The sequence below is a fragment of the Musca domestica genome, unplaced genomic scaffold (assembly GCF_030504385.1).
Source record: "Musca domestica strain aabys unplaced genomic scaffold, Musca_domestica.polishedcontigs.V.1.1 21, whole genome shotgun sequence".
In the NCBI taxonomy this organism is placed as follows: Eukaryota; Metazoa; Arthropoda; class Insecta; order Diptera; family Muscidae; genus Musca; species Musca domestica.
In genome coordinates, this window is record NW_026712258.1 from 4236940 (window position 1) to 4248931 (window position 11992).

General features: G+C 35.2%; 1 protein-coding gene across 2 annotated transcripts; it reads left to right on the forward strand.

Annotated features, from left to right (window-relative positions):
• The first annotated feature begins 6700 nt into the window (after positions 1-6700).
• LOC101899948 (uncharacterized) lies at positions 6701-7896 on the forward strand. 2 transcript variants are annotated; one of them, XM_011297800.3, is made up of 4 exons: positions 6701-6797; positions 6950-7225; positions 7284-7409; positions 7461-7896. In XM_011297800.3, exons 2-4 carry the CDS (start codon positions 7082-7084, stop codon positions 7785-7787), a joined length of 597 nt encoding a protein of 198 aa, XP_011296102.1. In that variant the 5' UTR covers positions 6701-6797; positions 6950-7081; the 3' UTR covers positions 7788-7896. The 2 variants fall into 2 exon arrangements, with proteins under 2 accessions (XP_011296102.1, XP_058978625.1); XM_059122642.1 differs by lacking the exon at positions 6701-6797 and having other exon boundaries at positions 6824-7225.
• Positions 7897-11992: the final 4096 nt, after the last annotated feature.

Consider the following 11992-nt stretch of genomic DNA (forward strand, 5'->3'; position numbering starts at 1 on the left):
TTTTTCTGACTCAGCATCCTTTTATTTGGCTTATAAATTTCCTCTGTATGGGAACAATTACAGCTGTAGTTTTAGATCGGTAATTTTCCACTCTCGAAGACCAATTTTGGCCTAGCTGACAGAATTTCCTCGACGTTAAGGCAAATTCTTCAACATTTACATTTAGAACTTAAAATTGTACTTACGCAACATTGCACGAAAACAAAATAAGGAAACGAAATAAAAAATGTAGAAATTAAAATTGTACTTACTTATATTGCACAAAACCCCCAAAAAAGCTATTGAAAAATAATATTAAATAGAAACGTGAAATAAAATATACGAAACGTTTATATTTTTATAATTTACAAAAATACTCAAAAGACAAAAAAAGCCTAGCGAAAAAACAGATGCCCTACTTGTGGTACGAAGCAATAATTGCTTCGCTGACTTCACCGCCGCTTCCCAAAAGCCACCAAAATGTGGTCTTTTATACGGACAATTTAGCCATCATATTTTTGCTGTTCACTCTGACTAAAAAGTACAACACAAACAACAATCAATTTTTTAAAAAATGTTTTAAAAATGTCCCAAAAAAGAAAGTAGCATTGGGGTAATAGTACTAGATTTAAACAACCGAAGCCAGGTGAAGCGGTGAGTTTCAACAGATACCAGGATTTATCTGACCTAGATGATGATGGTAGTATTGAAGGTGGTGAAATTGCGGAAAGCAGAATTAAGGTTCCGCCGATAGTAGTTGACAGCCAACACAGCTTAACAAAAGTTATGATACTTCTTGGACACAGCTCCAATTACAAAACAATGTCAATTGGAACCAAAGTATTTTCAGAAACAATAGCGAACTTCAACGATGCAGTTGAAAAACTAAAAGTCAATGGCATGAAATTCTTCACCCATTCCTTGGTCGATCAGAAGAAATTTAAGCTTGTTCTGTTTGTATTGCCCAGAATAAGTATCGGAACCCTTCAGGATGAATTTAAGAATAATTTCAACATTGAACCTGTTGACGTAAAGGAAATTCCAACTAAACGAAGTAACCCAGACGATGCATTATATATGATCGAATTTGACAAGAACCATGTAAGTAAAAATGAAGTAAGGAAAATAAAGTTTCTCTGTGACGTTGTAGTGCACTGGAGGAATCCTCTTAGACTACTCCACTTGTCAATTAAACAAAACTGCTCGTGGGCCCGTGATATATAAGTGCTATAATTGCATTGCAAAAGGTCTAAGCAATGTTAATCACAGAGCAGATGACAAAAATTGCCCACAGCGAAACGAGTACCTTCAAATTAGAGCAAAATTACTTTAAAACATATCTCTAGTAAATTGAAAAGAATCTTCTCTGTACAAAATAATGGACTTTCTAGTGACCATTTAATAATGCCAAATTTTTCAACATCATATGCTTCAAAAGTTAAAAATAATGATGAAAAAAAGAGGATGATTTATCCAATGAAATAATCCTTCAAATTTATTTTGAGGCTATTGATGCCCTACAGATATGTCGGAACAAATGTGACAAAATGCGAGTTCTTGGAATGATGCTCAGACAAGTCATATAACCAATTAATTCAGCACGATATAAATGTTATGCATTTTAATGTCCAAGGCATAACAAACACTGCATCCATTTTAGAGTTAGATTACATAATAAATGAAAGGAATATAGATATTATACTCCTGAATGAACAATTTTTAAAAGCAAATCATAAAATGAAACTGCGAAATTACATAATATATAGAGAAGATAGACCAGGACATGGTGGAGGAGTTCTCATCGCAGTAAAAAACAACATTCCTCATCAAAAATTGCCTAAAATTCCTACCCATTCTATAGAAAACATTTCTATAATTATACACATTAATAGAAGACCAGTCAGGCTAACGGCAGCCTACTGCCCCAAATATACAGTGCACTTTATTAATGACATAAAAAGTCTAACCAACTCTTCAAATGTCTTTCATTTTCGGAGATTTTAATGTTCATCATACCAGTTGGCATTGTAAGCAAGATAATACGGCTGGACAACGTTCATACCATCATTAACTGAGCTCCAATTTTTACATTCACTATCCTGATGGTTTTACGCGATATACACAGCGTCAAGCACCACAACTGTCCTCTGTTGTCGATATTATGCTCACGAATTCCGGACTTCAATTTTCACAACTAGTGACACACCCAAATATTCTAAAATCGGACCATATTCCGATAACCTGTAAAATTTCTGGTTCCTTTAACGTGAAATCCATGCAAACTCGTCTCTATCAAAAGGCAAACTGGAGGTCTATCCACAGATATGTTGAAGGCGCAATACTCCAAAAACACCTTGAAAATCTTGTGGTGACCTCTTTAAATGTCGATGGAATTCTTAATGAAATTACAACAATAATGCAAACCGCTTGGGAAAATGGTTCCGATGTGTGAGAAAGTCAGCTGGCAAAAAAGACTCTCTCAACGAACTCTATATTTAATTGGACAACGAAGAAGATTCCGCCGAAAACTACAAAACTAAACCAACACTCATTGGTTTACTGAAGCAGCTAGATAGAATTCTACTTGTTAAAAGATAGAAATGTCAGCTGGAGTAACTTCTTGAAATCGTTGCCACGTGGAAGCAAGACATTTTGGTTGTTGTCCAGGACTATAAGGGGAACTCGAACAAGTGTTGGGACCTTAGCGGTAGATGGCGTTGATGTAAGCAACAGTCTTGAAAAAGCTAACATTATTGCAAAAGGATTTGAAGAATCTCACAAAATTACTGCAAATGTGGTATCATCAAAGGATCGGCCTGTTGAGCGACATATTCGGTGGATTGATAAACAAAGTATAATAACAGAGAATATTGACTCAATATCTGTTGAAGAAGTCAAATGGTTCACCAAAAAACTTAAAAGTTCTAAAGCACCGGGTCTAGATGGTATAAAACCCGTAGTCCTTAAAAATATGCCAAACTCTTTTTTCATGATTGTTTCAAAGGTATTTACGTGGTGTATAAGAAATGGTTATTTTCCAACAACATTTAAGAAGGCTAAAGAATAGAAAAAAATCACAAAATTTTAATAGCTATAGACCAATAAGTATGCTAAACTGTTTGGATAATGTTATTGAAAAATTAATTCTCCGTAGAATTAACGAATTAAGAACCACAATATCATCAAATTTTCATAAGTCCATAAGTTTTTCTTTGGCGAAGTTAAATAATCCTTCCCTGGCTTCCTCCGTCTTTAATGTGCTCATTATTTCCATAATAGTACCCGTCATTCCGAGAAGAGTGGCAACCTCTTCCTTTATTTTCATCATTGGCGGCCATTTTACCGATTTGTCCTCCTGGGGATATGCCTCACTTCTTCTGTCTGAAGATCTCAAATATGAGCACCGCCACCACAGTCTTCTGTGCTGAAGTCTCTTTCTGACTCAGCATTCTTTTATTTGGCTTATAAATTTCCTCTGTATGGGAACAATTCCAGTTTTTAGCTCGGTAATTACATTTACATTTAGAACTTAAAATTGTACTTACACAACATTGCACGAAAACAAAATAAGTAAACGAAATAAATAATGTACAAATTAAAATTGTACTTACTTATATTGCACAAAACCCCCCAAAAAAGCTATTGGAAAATAATATTAAATATATATTTAATATTAAGTATAAATTTCTTATAATTTACAAAAATGCTCAAAAGACAATAAAAGCCAAGCAAAAAAACAGATACCCTACTTGTGGTACGAAGCAATAATTGCTTCGCTGACTTCACCGCAGCTTCCCAAAAACCACCAAAATGTGGAACTCTTTGGGGGAATAAACTGAACTAAACTAAATCAATACCTTCTCTTGAGCATGTCTCGGTTATTACCTTCCGGCTATTTTCCCCGATTCCATTTTTTGAGCTGATTTTTTGCTCCTACAAAGTTTGTCGTTTTGACTGAATACAAGGTTTGGCATTTCCCACGACGAGCGTTGTAAGGCCTGTAACTATTTTTTAAATGTACAGCCTTTGTTGCGAAACAGACTAACAGAGCGATGTAATCTAATGAAAGAATCTGGGGACTGAAATATTTAAGGATTCGGATATTTACTCTGGACCGTCTGAAAACGGTAATCGCATACAAAACGACCTTTCTCATTGATTGTTGTAGTTTGGCTGAAGTGACTTGCACAATGTTCTTCAGCTGCTGTCAACTTCTGAACTTCATAAACTTCGTCGTGTTCCCAGAACTTCTTTAATAAGTCTATCAGAGCACGTTCATCTTCCCCGAAAACTGCGCATGTCACCGTTCATGATTCTGCATGAATTCTTCCACTAGCAATCCACCCAGCTTCGAGTTCTTCATATAGGAAACTCCTTGGACATTCGAATTTCTTGTGATAGCATTAGATTAAGGTAGAACTCTTCTCCAAGCAGTATATCAATCCTGATGGTTTAATAAAGTGGGCATTGGCTAGCTTGATATTTTCTAGAATTGGCCATAATGTCAGTGCTTGGTTGCGGTGGCAATATATTTACTAACAAAAAAAACTTCTAGACGCTTTCTGACTGAAGTCCACCCTCACTCTGTGATTTGCGGTCCTTGATCTTTCACCAACTTCTTCGATACAGAGAGATGCTTGAATGGGTTCGAATCCAACATCTGAACAAGTCGTTCTGACGCAAGATTAATCTGTGAGCTAGAATTGCCTTAAATTGATGACAACCCGTGCGGTTGCTGATGCCACTGTTGGTGACATCTGAGCTAACACCACTGCTGACTGGTTTTCTGCTTGTGGCCTTGTGGAAAAATGCAAAAGTGTATTTTGTTTTTGTTGACACTTGCTACACATCCTATTTGTAGCCGTTTTTGCCTGATGATCAATCTTAAAGCAATTCAAACACATCTTGTTCAAGAAACCCATTTCTTACTTACTGGTGCTTTCATGGTCAATAATTTGTTACAGTAATATAGGGGGTGATCACCTTTGCACATTTGACACCTACGGTTCATTGCGGAAGCAACCGTCGTTGCTGGTTTACTCTTCTGGATCCAGTTGACTGCTTCTAATGATACAAAGCGACTCCTAAAACATTTTATGAAATACTCCATCGTTTAGGAGCTCTTTGGTATCCTCAATCGACTGCTCATACAACACATCAGTAGTTTTGTCCATCCTTTTTGCTAGGATCTGGATTAAGAGTGGATCCCATTCTTTTGGCTTTACTGCCTTTAGTGAAAACAACCACAGTCCTCATTGTCGTGAAAGTTCTTCACTGATCTGCTATCGCCTAGGCATGTTGGGCAAGTTCAATATCCTCTCAAGTATAGTTGATACTAGAGCTCTCTTGTTGTTGTATCTGGCTTGGAGTGTATTTCAACCAATGTAATTCGCCTCAGTTAAATCGGGGTGCCTTATGAGCTATCGGCTTAACTTGAATTTCAAGTTCCCGCCTGATCTCTGCTGAGATAATGTACGAACGTCCTGTGTTAGCGTCGATATTTTTTCCTAGAAATTTAACGTCTCTTCCTCTAAGAAAACATATTCTAAATGTCTTCCACTTTTGACCACAATTTCCCAATTTGCAGCCACTGTCTCACAGGGAGCAGCTTGGCCTGAACTGCCCCTTATTAAAGTTTAATCGACTGCATTGGAGCCCTCTAAGGTCTTACTAATCCAGCCACATTGCTGATTGCAGTAGACTGGTTGAATTGCTTCTGTAATCCGTTCCTTGTTGTTCTTTGCCTTTTTGATGTCTGACTGTTATTGATAGCAGCTCTGTATTAATTTCCAATGACTTGATACTAGTTACTGATGATATGCTCGAATTATTATTTAGGGCAGTTGTATGCTGCTATCAAATAAAACTAATAAAAAAGTAAAACTATGTATGCAAAAAGTATGTTCTTTGGAACACTGTACAACTTAAAAAATATAATAAAACACTGTTTACGTTTCGACGCAAAATCCAAATTTTGGCTTGTTTAGCCTATTTGAACCATTTCTTAATTGAAACATGGTTTTTGGTTCGGTTCAACAGGAGGTCTCGTTTTGGTTCAGAACTGGTTCGCAACGCTGGCTTCGACATTGCAAGGCAATGACATTACTGCCTTCTCTCCACTACATATTTACCCAACTTTATCTTTAAATCCCTCTTTCATCTCTCTTGTTATTTTGTTTTGGCAATCACTCTCCCTCTCTTGCTCTCAATACCAGAAAAACCGGTATTTTGTATAATAATAATAAAAGAATTGCACCAAACGAGCAAGAAAGTTGTTTTAATATAAAACCGCAGTCAAAGTGCTCAATATAGTACAGTATCAAGCAACCCTTATGTGGTCAGTGGCCATGTGATTTTTTTAATTGTAAGCTGTGTATCACCCGAAAATAAAAAAAATAATTATTCAGGTGATTTCTATGAACTACCTTTTATTTAAAAAAAAAAATAAGTCCTTCTATCTTGAGTTCAATTTTGTAGAAAACCCTCACTCTTTTTCACTCTTTTTTGTTGATCAAAATTATAGAAATTGTAAACAAAAAGTCTTGCATTCGTTAGAAAGCTATATGACAGAATTAGGTTATACTACAGATTAATACCAAAGGCAATATTGCTCAATAAATACATACATTCTTTTGTATTGTCTTTTGTAAGCGCACGTTTAGCAATTTTAGAATTTTTATTCTAGTTTTAATCGTATTGTGTGTATGACGGCCCACGATACGACGCATCGTTTCCTATAACTGAGCTAGTTTATAAAAATTTTTGCTTTTGGTGGGTATGTTCAGTGAATATGGAATTTTAATTGCTAAGGATTTTTGGTAGGGATTTTTGTATATTTATTTTTATAAGGGAACAGCGTTTATTAACATTATTTCCCTTAGTTGTATTTGATCGAATTTAAGACACTTGTTCAAACTGAATAGTGTTGTGACGAAATAAATTTTATGTATCTCCAATTTTTTCTTTGTAGTGTTGGTGTGAAAGTCCTTTTAATATTTCGTAGTCTGGCAACCGCGGATATATGTTTTTGTTAATGCGTATAGTCCAGGAATAAAATAAAAACAAAAAAATTGTGTCTGTGCTTATATTAACAAAATAAATCATGGGAAGCATCGACAAGGCATGTATTTCGGGATTTTTGTGTCGTCTGTGCTCCGAAATGCATCGTATTGTCATTCATATATATGGAGATCAAGGCCAGCGCCTTTGTTTGGTAGAGAAAATAAATGGATATTTACCCATTACGGTAAATTATATGAAATATTTAACATTTATGTATCTTTTTATCGCTATGGATTCTTTAGATTTCCCCAACAGATCCATTACCTAAGACAATATGTACAACATGTTTACGCCGTGTGGAACAACATTATGATTTGCTAATGAGACTATCGCGAATCAGGGAGGAGAGATTTGTGGAACTAAAGAAGGTATTTCTTTGTTTTTTTATGTTTCTATATTTTATATCTGAATCGCTACAGAGTCGTCAGCATGTTGAAGATTTGCCCTACGTCTCTAGTCCAGAATATTCCGAAGATGATAATTATCAGAGCGACAATGAATCCAGACGACAGTATCAAGATCCTCTGGCAGATAATGGTTCTCCGTCAACGTCATCTGGATCAGCAAGTGTACCTTTATCGTCATCAAGCTTAGTCCATGATGTTGGATTTTCTGTCAATACCGTTGATGATGTCACCTCAAACGTCGATCTTCTAGACACGATTGTTTCGCCTTCTTTATCGGATGCATTATATGCGGACAATGACTCTAGTTTAGAGTTGACTTCACCAGTTCATAATGACTGATTTGTATAAGATGAACTATATTACCATAATTATTTTTAACTTAAAAAATAGGTTAAATTCCTTCCCTTATTTTCAATAAATATATAAACCACAGAAGAAAGCCGCTAAATTATAGACGTCTATGTGTTTCATAGATTGAAAATATTTGTAAATACGATAAAATTGTCATTGCCACGGACGCGATCACCTAAAAAATTTTCAGATGTTTATGTCTTGTAGAATCTTTGTTGGTAGAACGTAGTAAGAGTTAGAATTAGCTTAAGTAATAGTGTGTTTAGAGTTTGATAGTTTGTATCATTTGTGATGGAACAACTCTAGTTTAGTAAAAACTCTTCGATTTTTTTCGAAATTGTATATTTCTGGACTCAGTAAAGGTATTAGCACAAATTGTAGCATTTTGGAAAGGTAAGAGTGTCAGCTATAATTTGGCATCAATTTTGTTGTCCCCCATAATGGTCGCTTTAGTTACTTTTGGGGGTTCTACAAAATATCCGGGTCCAACGATACCTATATTATATATATCGGGTAATTGGATCCGGGTCTAGTCGGGGTCTTGAAGCCGGATTTTCGGGTCAAAAATATGGGGTCTCGGGTCCAACCCTCAAGAAAAAAATAGTTTCCCGGGATCAGGGTAAAAATACCTACCACTGGAAAAAATTGAAGAGTGATTTCTTTAATTAGCATACTACGTTCTACAAGCGAAGGTCATACAGATCCGGAAGGTTTTATGTGCATTCAAGGCTTTAGGGGCACACTGGGATCAGTCTATTATTTTTAACACATTTAGGAAGATATTTTTACATGTATTACGCAAAGAATTTTTTGATAGGGAAAGATCCTATCTCAGACCTTCTACAGATACAAAAAATAGAATTTATTTGGTTCTACCGAACCGATATATCGATAGTACAATAGAACAGGAGGTAGAACAGCTTTGTAAAACTACTGAAATACTGCCCCGAGGCCACGGTCCCTTCCTGTCAGAATTATTCAAAATTACATGCAACAAGTTCTCATGTCTTTAACATTTTTCCTCAAAATGAGTCAAAAAGCGCGAAATATGAATGAATAACAATAAAGGGATAAAGCCTGACCATTTTGCAACAACAAAATACTACGGTATCCCGAACAAACAAGCCACACTGTTCTATTAATAGACAAGGCACGGTCGACGAAGGGGTTTTTGTTGTAACAGACAAAACCAAGTTACATGGTTATGCTACTTCGTTCAAGTTGAACGAAAGCATAACAAGTGGAGAAAGATGTAAATGTTTATAAGTGCGGTTGTAAGATTTAGAAGACTTTCTAAAAGAATTTTAGTTTTATTTAATTCTTTGGTTCCTCTTCTATTGAGCTTACGATCTCGTCACTTGGGTAAAAAATGTTTTTTGTCATAGAAGTTATTTTTAAAATAACTTCTGGGGAGAATATCCCAGACAAAAAACAAGGGAACTGATGAGGATTAGTGGCTCTTTCCGAAACCTAGGTATTCCCTGCCTTACCCCCTGGTAAACATTACCATCGTTCTCCACTATAAACAAACGTTGTTTTTATAAAAACAACAATAAAGGGATAAAGCCTGACCATTTTGCAACAACAAAATAATACGGTATCCCGAACAAACAAGCCACACTGATCTGGATTTTCTTTCAAAAATATGACCATAACAGATTGGTAATTAAATTCCATAGCAAATCTGATTAATATCCTTAATCATAAATTTTGATGTTTTTATTTATCAAAACAATAAATCTAAAAACAAAATTCGCAAAAGTCGAACACACTTAGAAAATCAAGGTGTATTTATAAGGTGTATGCATTAGCTACAACAACTAACATTTTACAATAACAACATTGTTGTTATAGAAACTATAAAGTCATTCTGACAATAATTTTGGATCCGAGAACAAAAACAAATGTAAAAAAACAAATATTTATTTTATTTTTTTTTTTATTTTTGTTAATTCTTAATAGCTATTATCAAATTTCATCCTTGGGGAACCACAAGTCCAATATCAACCATCCCAGAAATAGGCGAGGGTATTGACGAGGATCTTCGTATGCACAAAATATTTGAAAGATTTAGTTTGGCGATCAAACAAAATGTTTTTGTTATATCGCAGCGGGTTGATGGACGCATCTCTCCAAAAGTCACATGCAACGCATAAAAGAATCTGGAAATAAAATTTATTTGGAATGGTAGTATATATATTGGATATATCTGGCAACGCTATGCCTGAATAAACGTGGTTTTTGTTCATCGCAGCTTTTCATTCTTCAAATGAATAGAATTTATTAATAAATCGGACGCATTATACACCTTCTTCGGGAATTGCAGTTTGTTGCATGACTTGTTGTTAAAATTAAATTTAAAATACCGCTTTATACACAATATTGCATAATTGTTATTTTGCTGCTAAATTGTTGCTGTGCTGTTGGTTGCTGATTTTGTTGTTGCATTTTATTGTTGCTCTTGTTTGCCTTGTTTTTTGGATGCTTCTCTGATTTTTTCCCCAAGTAACCAAAAATGCCTAGTGCGGAGAATTGTGGTATTTGCAACAATTCTATAACAAAATCCCAAGGAAGCATTATGTGTAAAAAGTGTAATAAATGGATACATGCCGCCTGTGCTAATATCAATGAAAAAGATTTAGCTGCTTTAAAATCTGTCAAATCCAGCATTTTTACTTGTGTCTCATGTGAGAACTGTCAACGAACCAATCCCAATAGGAATAGCATATCGGACGAGTTTCGGAGTCTTAATGCAAAGTTAGATGGCATAATAATGAGTAACCAGACTGAAAAGAACTCCATTAAAGCAGCTCTGGACGAAATTAAAAATGAGATGAGATCTTATTTAACTGAACTTAAATCCGATATTAATAGCTGCAATGAAAAAGTGAGCAACCTAAAATCTGCTACAGATTCAAAAATATCAGATCTCCAGGCTGAAGTGAATGTGTTACATCGCAGACTGAATAGAGCTGACTTTTTAATCAGCGGCTTGCCTGCTGGGTTAACAGACTTGGTTGTCCCGGTAATGGCGTTAAGCTCATTTTTTAATGTGTCGCTTTCTACTCATGATATCAATTATATTGGCTACATAAGCAACGGAAAACAGATCCTAGTTAAGCTGAATAATGTTAATGCCCACGATTTAATCATGAAGGAGTATTTCAGAACCAGGACTCTTAAAGTGTCGGATATAATTAAAGGTGAAGGTGGTGACCTGTCAAATAGAGTTTACCTAAACGACCATTACACTCCTGCTGCGGCATATCTAAATTCGCTCTGTATAAGGCTTCGCCGACAAGCAGTTATAACCAAATTTAAGGTTCTAAATTCAGACATACTGAAAGCCAAACTGATACTCACAGATGGCACCGAAATTTTTGCAGATGCTAAGAAATGTTCTTCTTTGTTAAATAACTCTGAACAAGTTGAAAATTAGTGTAATACAACTTCAGTAATTGACTTTTCTACTTAATCTTTATTAATGAATTGAATTGTGAACTCATATTAAAAGTGAAGAGCTGCATGAATGTTATTACAATATTGTTCTTCTTTATGGAAATATTATTGTATTTTAAAAAATTTGTATTAAATATCTTTTTTTGGCTCCCCATTTTCAATTGTTGGCTCTGTCGTAATGTCATTTAGTGAAAATCTAGGTCCAGTAATTAACGATAACTCGTACATTAAATCCGTGTTGTGTCCGTATAGTGATAACTTAAAAGTGGCTCATCTAAATTGCAGGAGCATCAAGCCTAAAAACAAACTTGATGAACTGAGACTTATTTTAAAGGGCAATGTGTTCCATATTTTTGCTGTGACAGAAACGTGGCTCATGAATGAGATTTGCAATAAAGCCGTTTCTTTACCTGGATATAGACTTTGCCGGAATGATCGCCAGGCTCCAGGTAGAGGAGGTGGTGTAGGTTTATTTATTGTTAATGGTCTCCCCTACAAAATGGTGTTGAAAACCTCTTTTCCTGGATGTGAATCGCTTTTCGTTAAGTCGTGCTTTGATAATATTGAAATCTTGTTTGGCGTGGTTTATTTACCAACTGGTAATTTATATGATTTTGAGTGTCATCATATGGATTTATTTTCGGAGCACCAAAATATAGTTATTTTTGGTGATTTTAATAATAACCTATTTGATGATACTAAGTCTAGTAATTTTCGCTCACTGTGCATAAGAT

What these genes read in the sequence shown, in the direction of transcription:
- LOC101899948 (XM_011297800.3), top strand. Translation starts at nt 7,082, where the DNA reads ATGGGAAGCATCGACAAGGCATGTATTTCGGGATTTTTGTGTCGTCTG. An exon ending in ATGGATATTTACCCATTACG is followed by an intron (nt 7,226 to 7,283) that starts GTAAATTATATG and finishes TGGATTCTTTAG; the next exon opens with ATTTCCCCAACAGATCCATT. An exon ending in GATTTGTGGAACTAAAGAAG is followed by an intron (nt 7,410 to 7,460) that starts GTATTTCTTTGT and finishes GAATCGCTACAG; the next exon opens with AGTCGTCAGCATGTTGAAGA.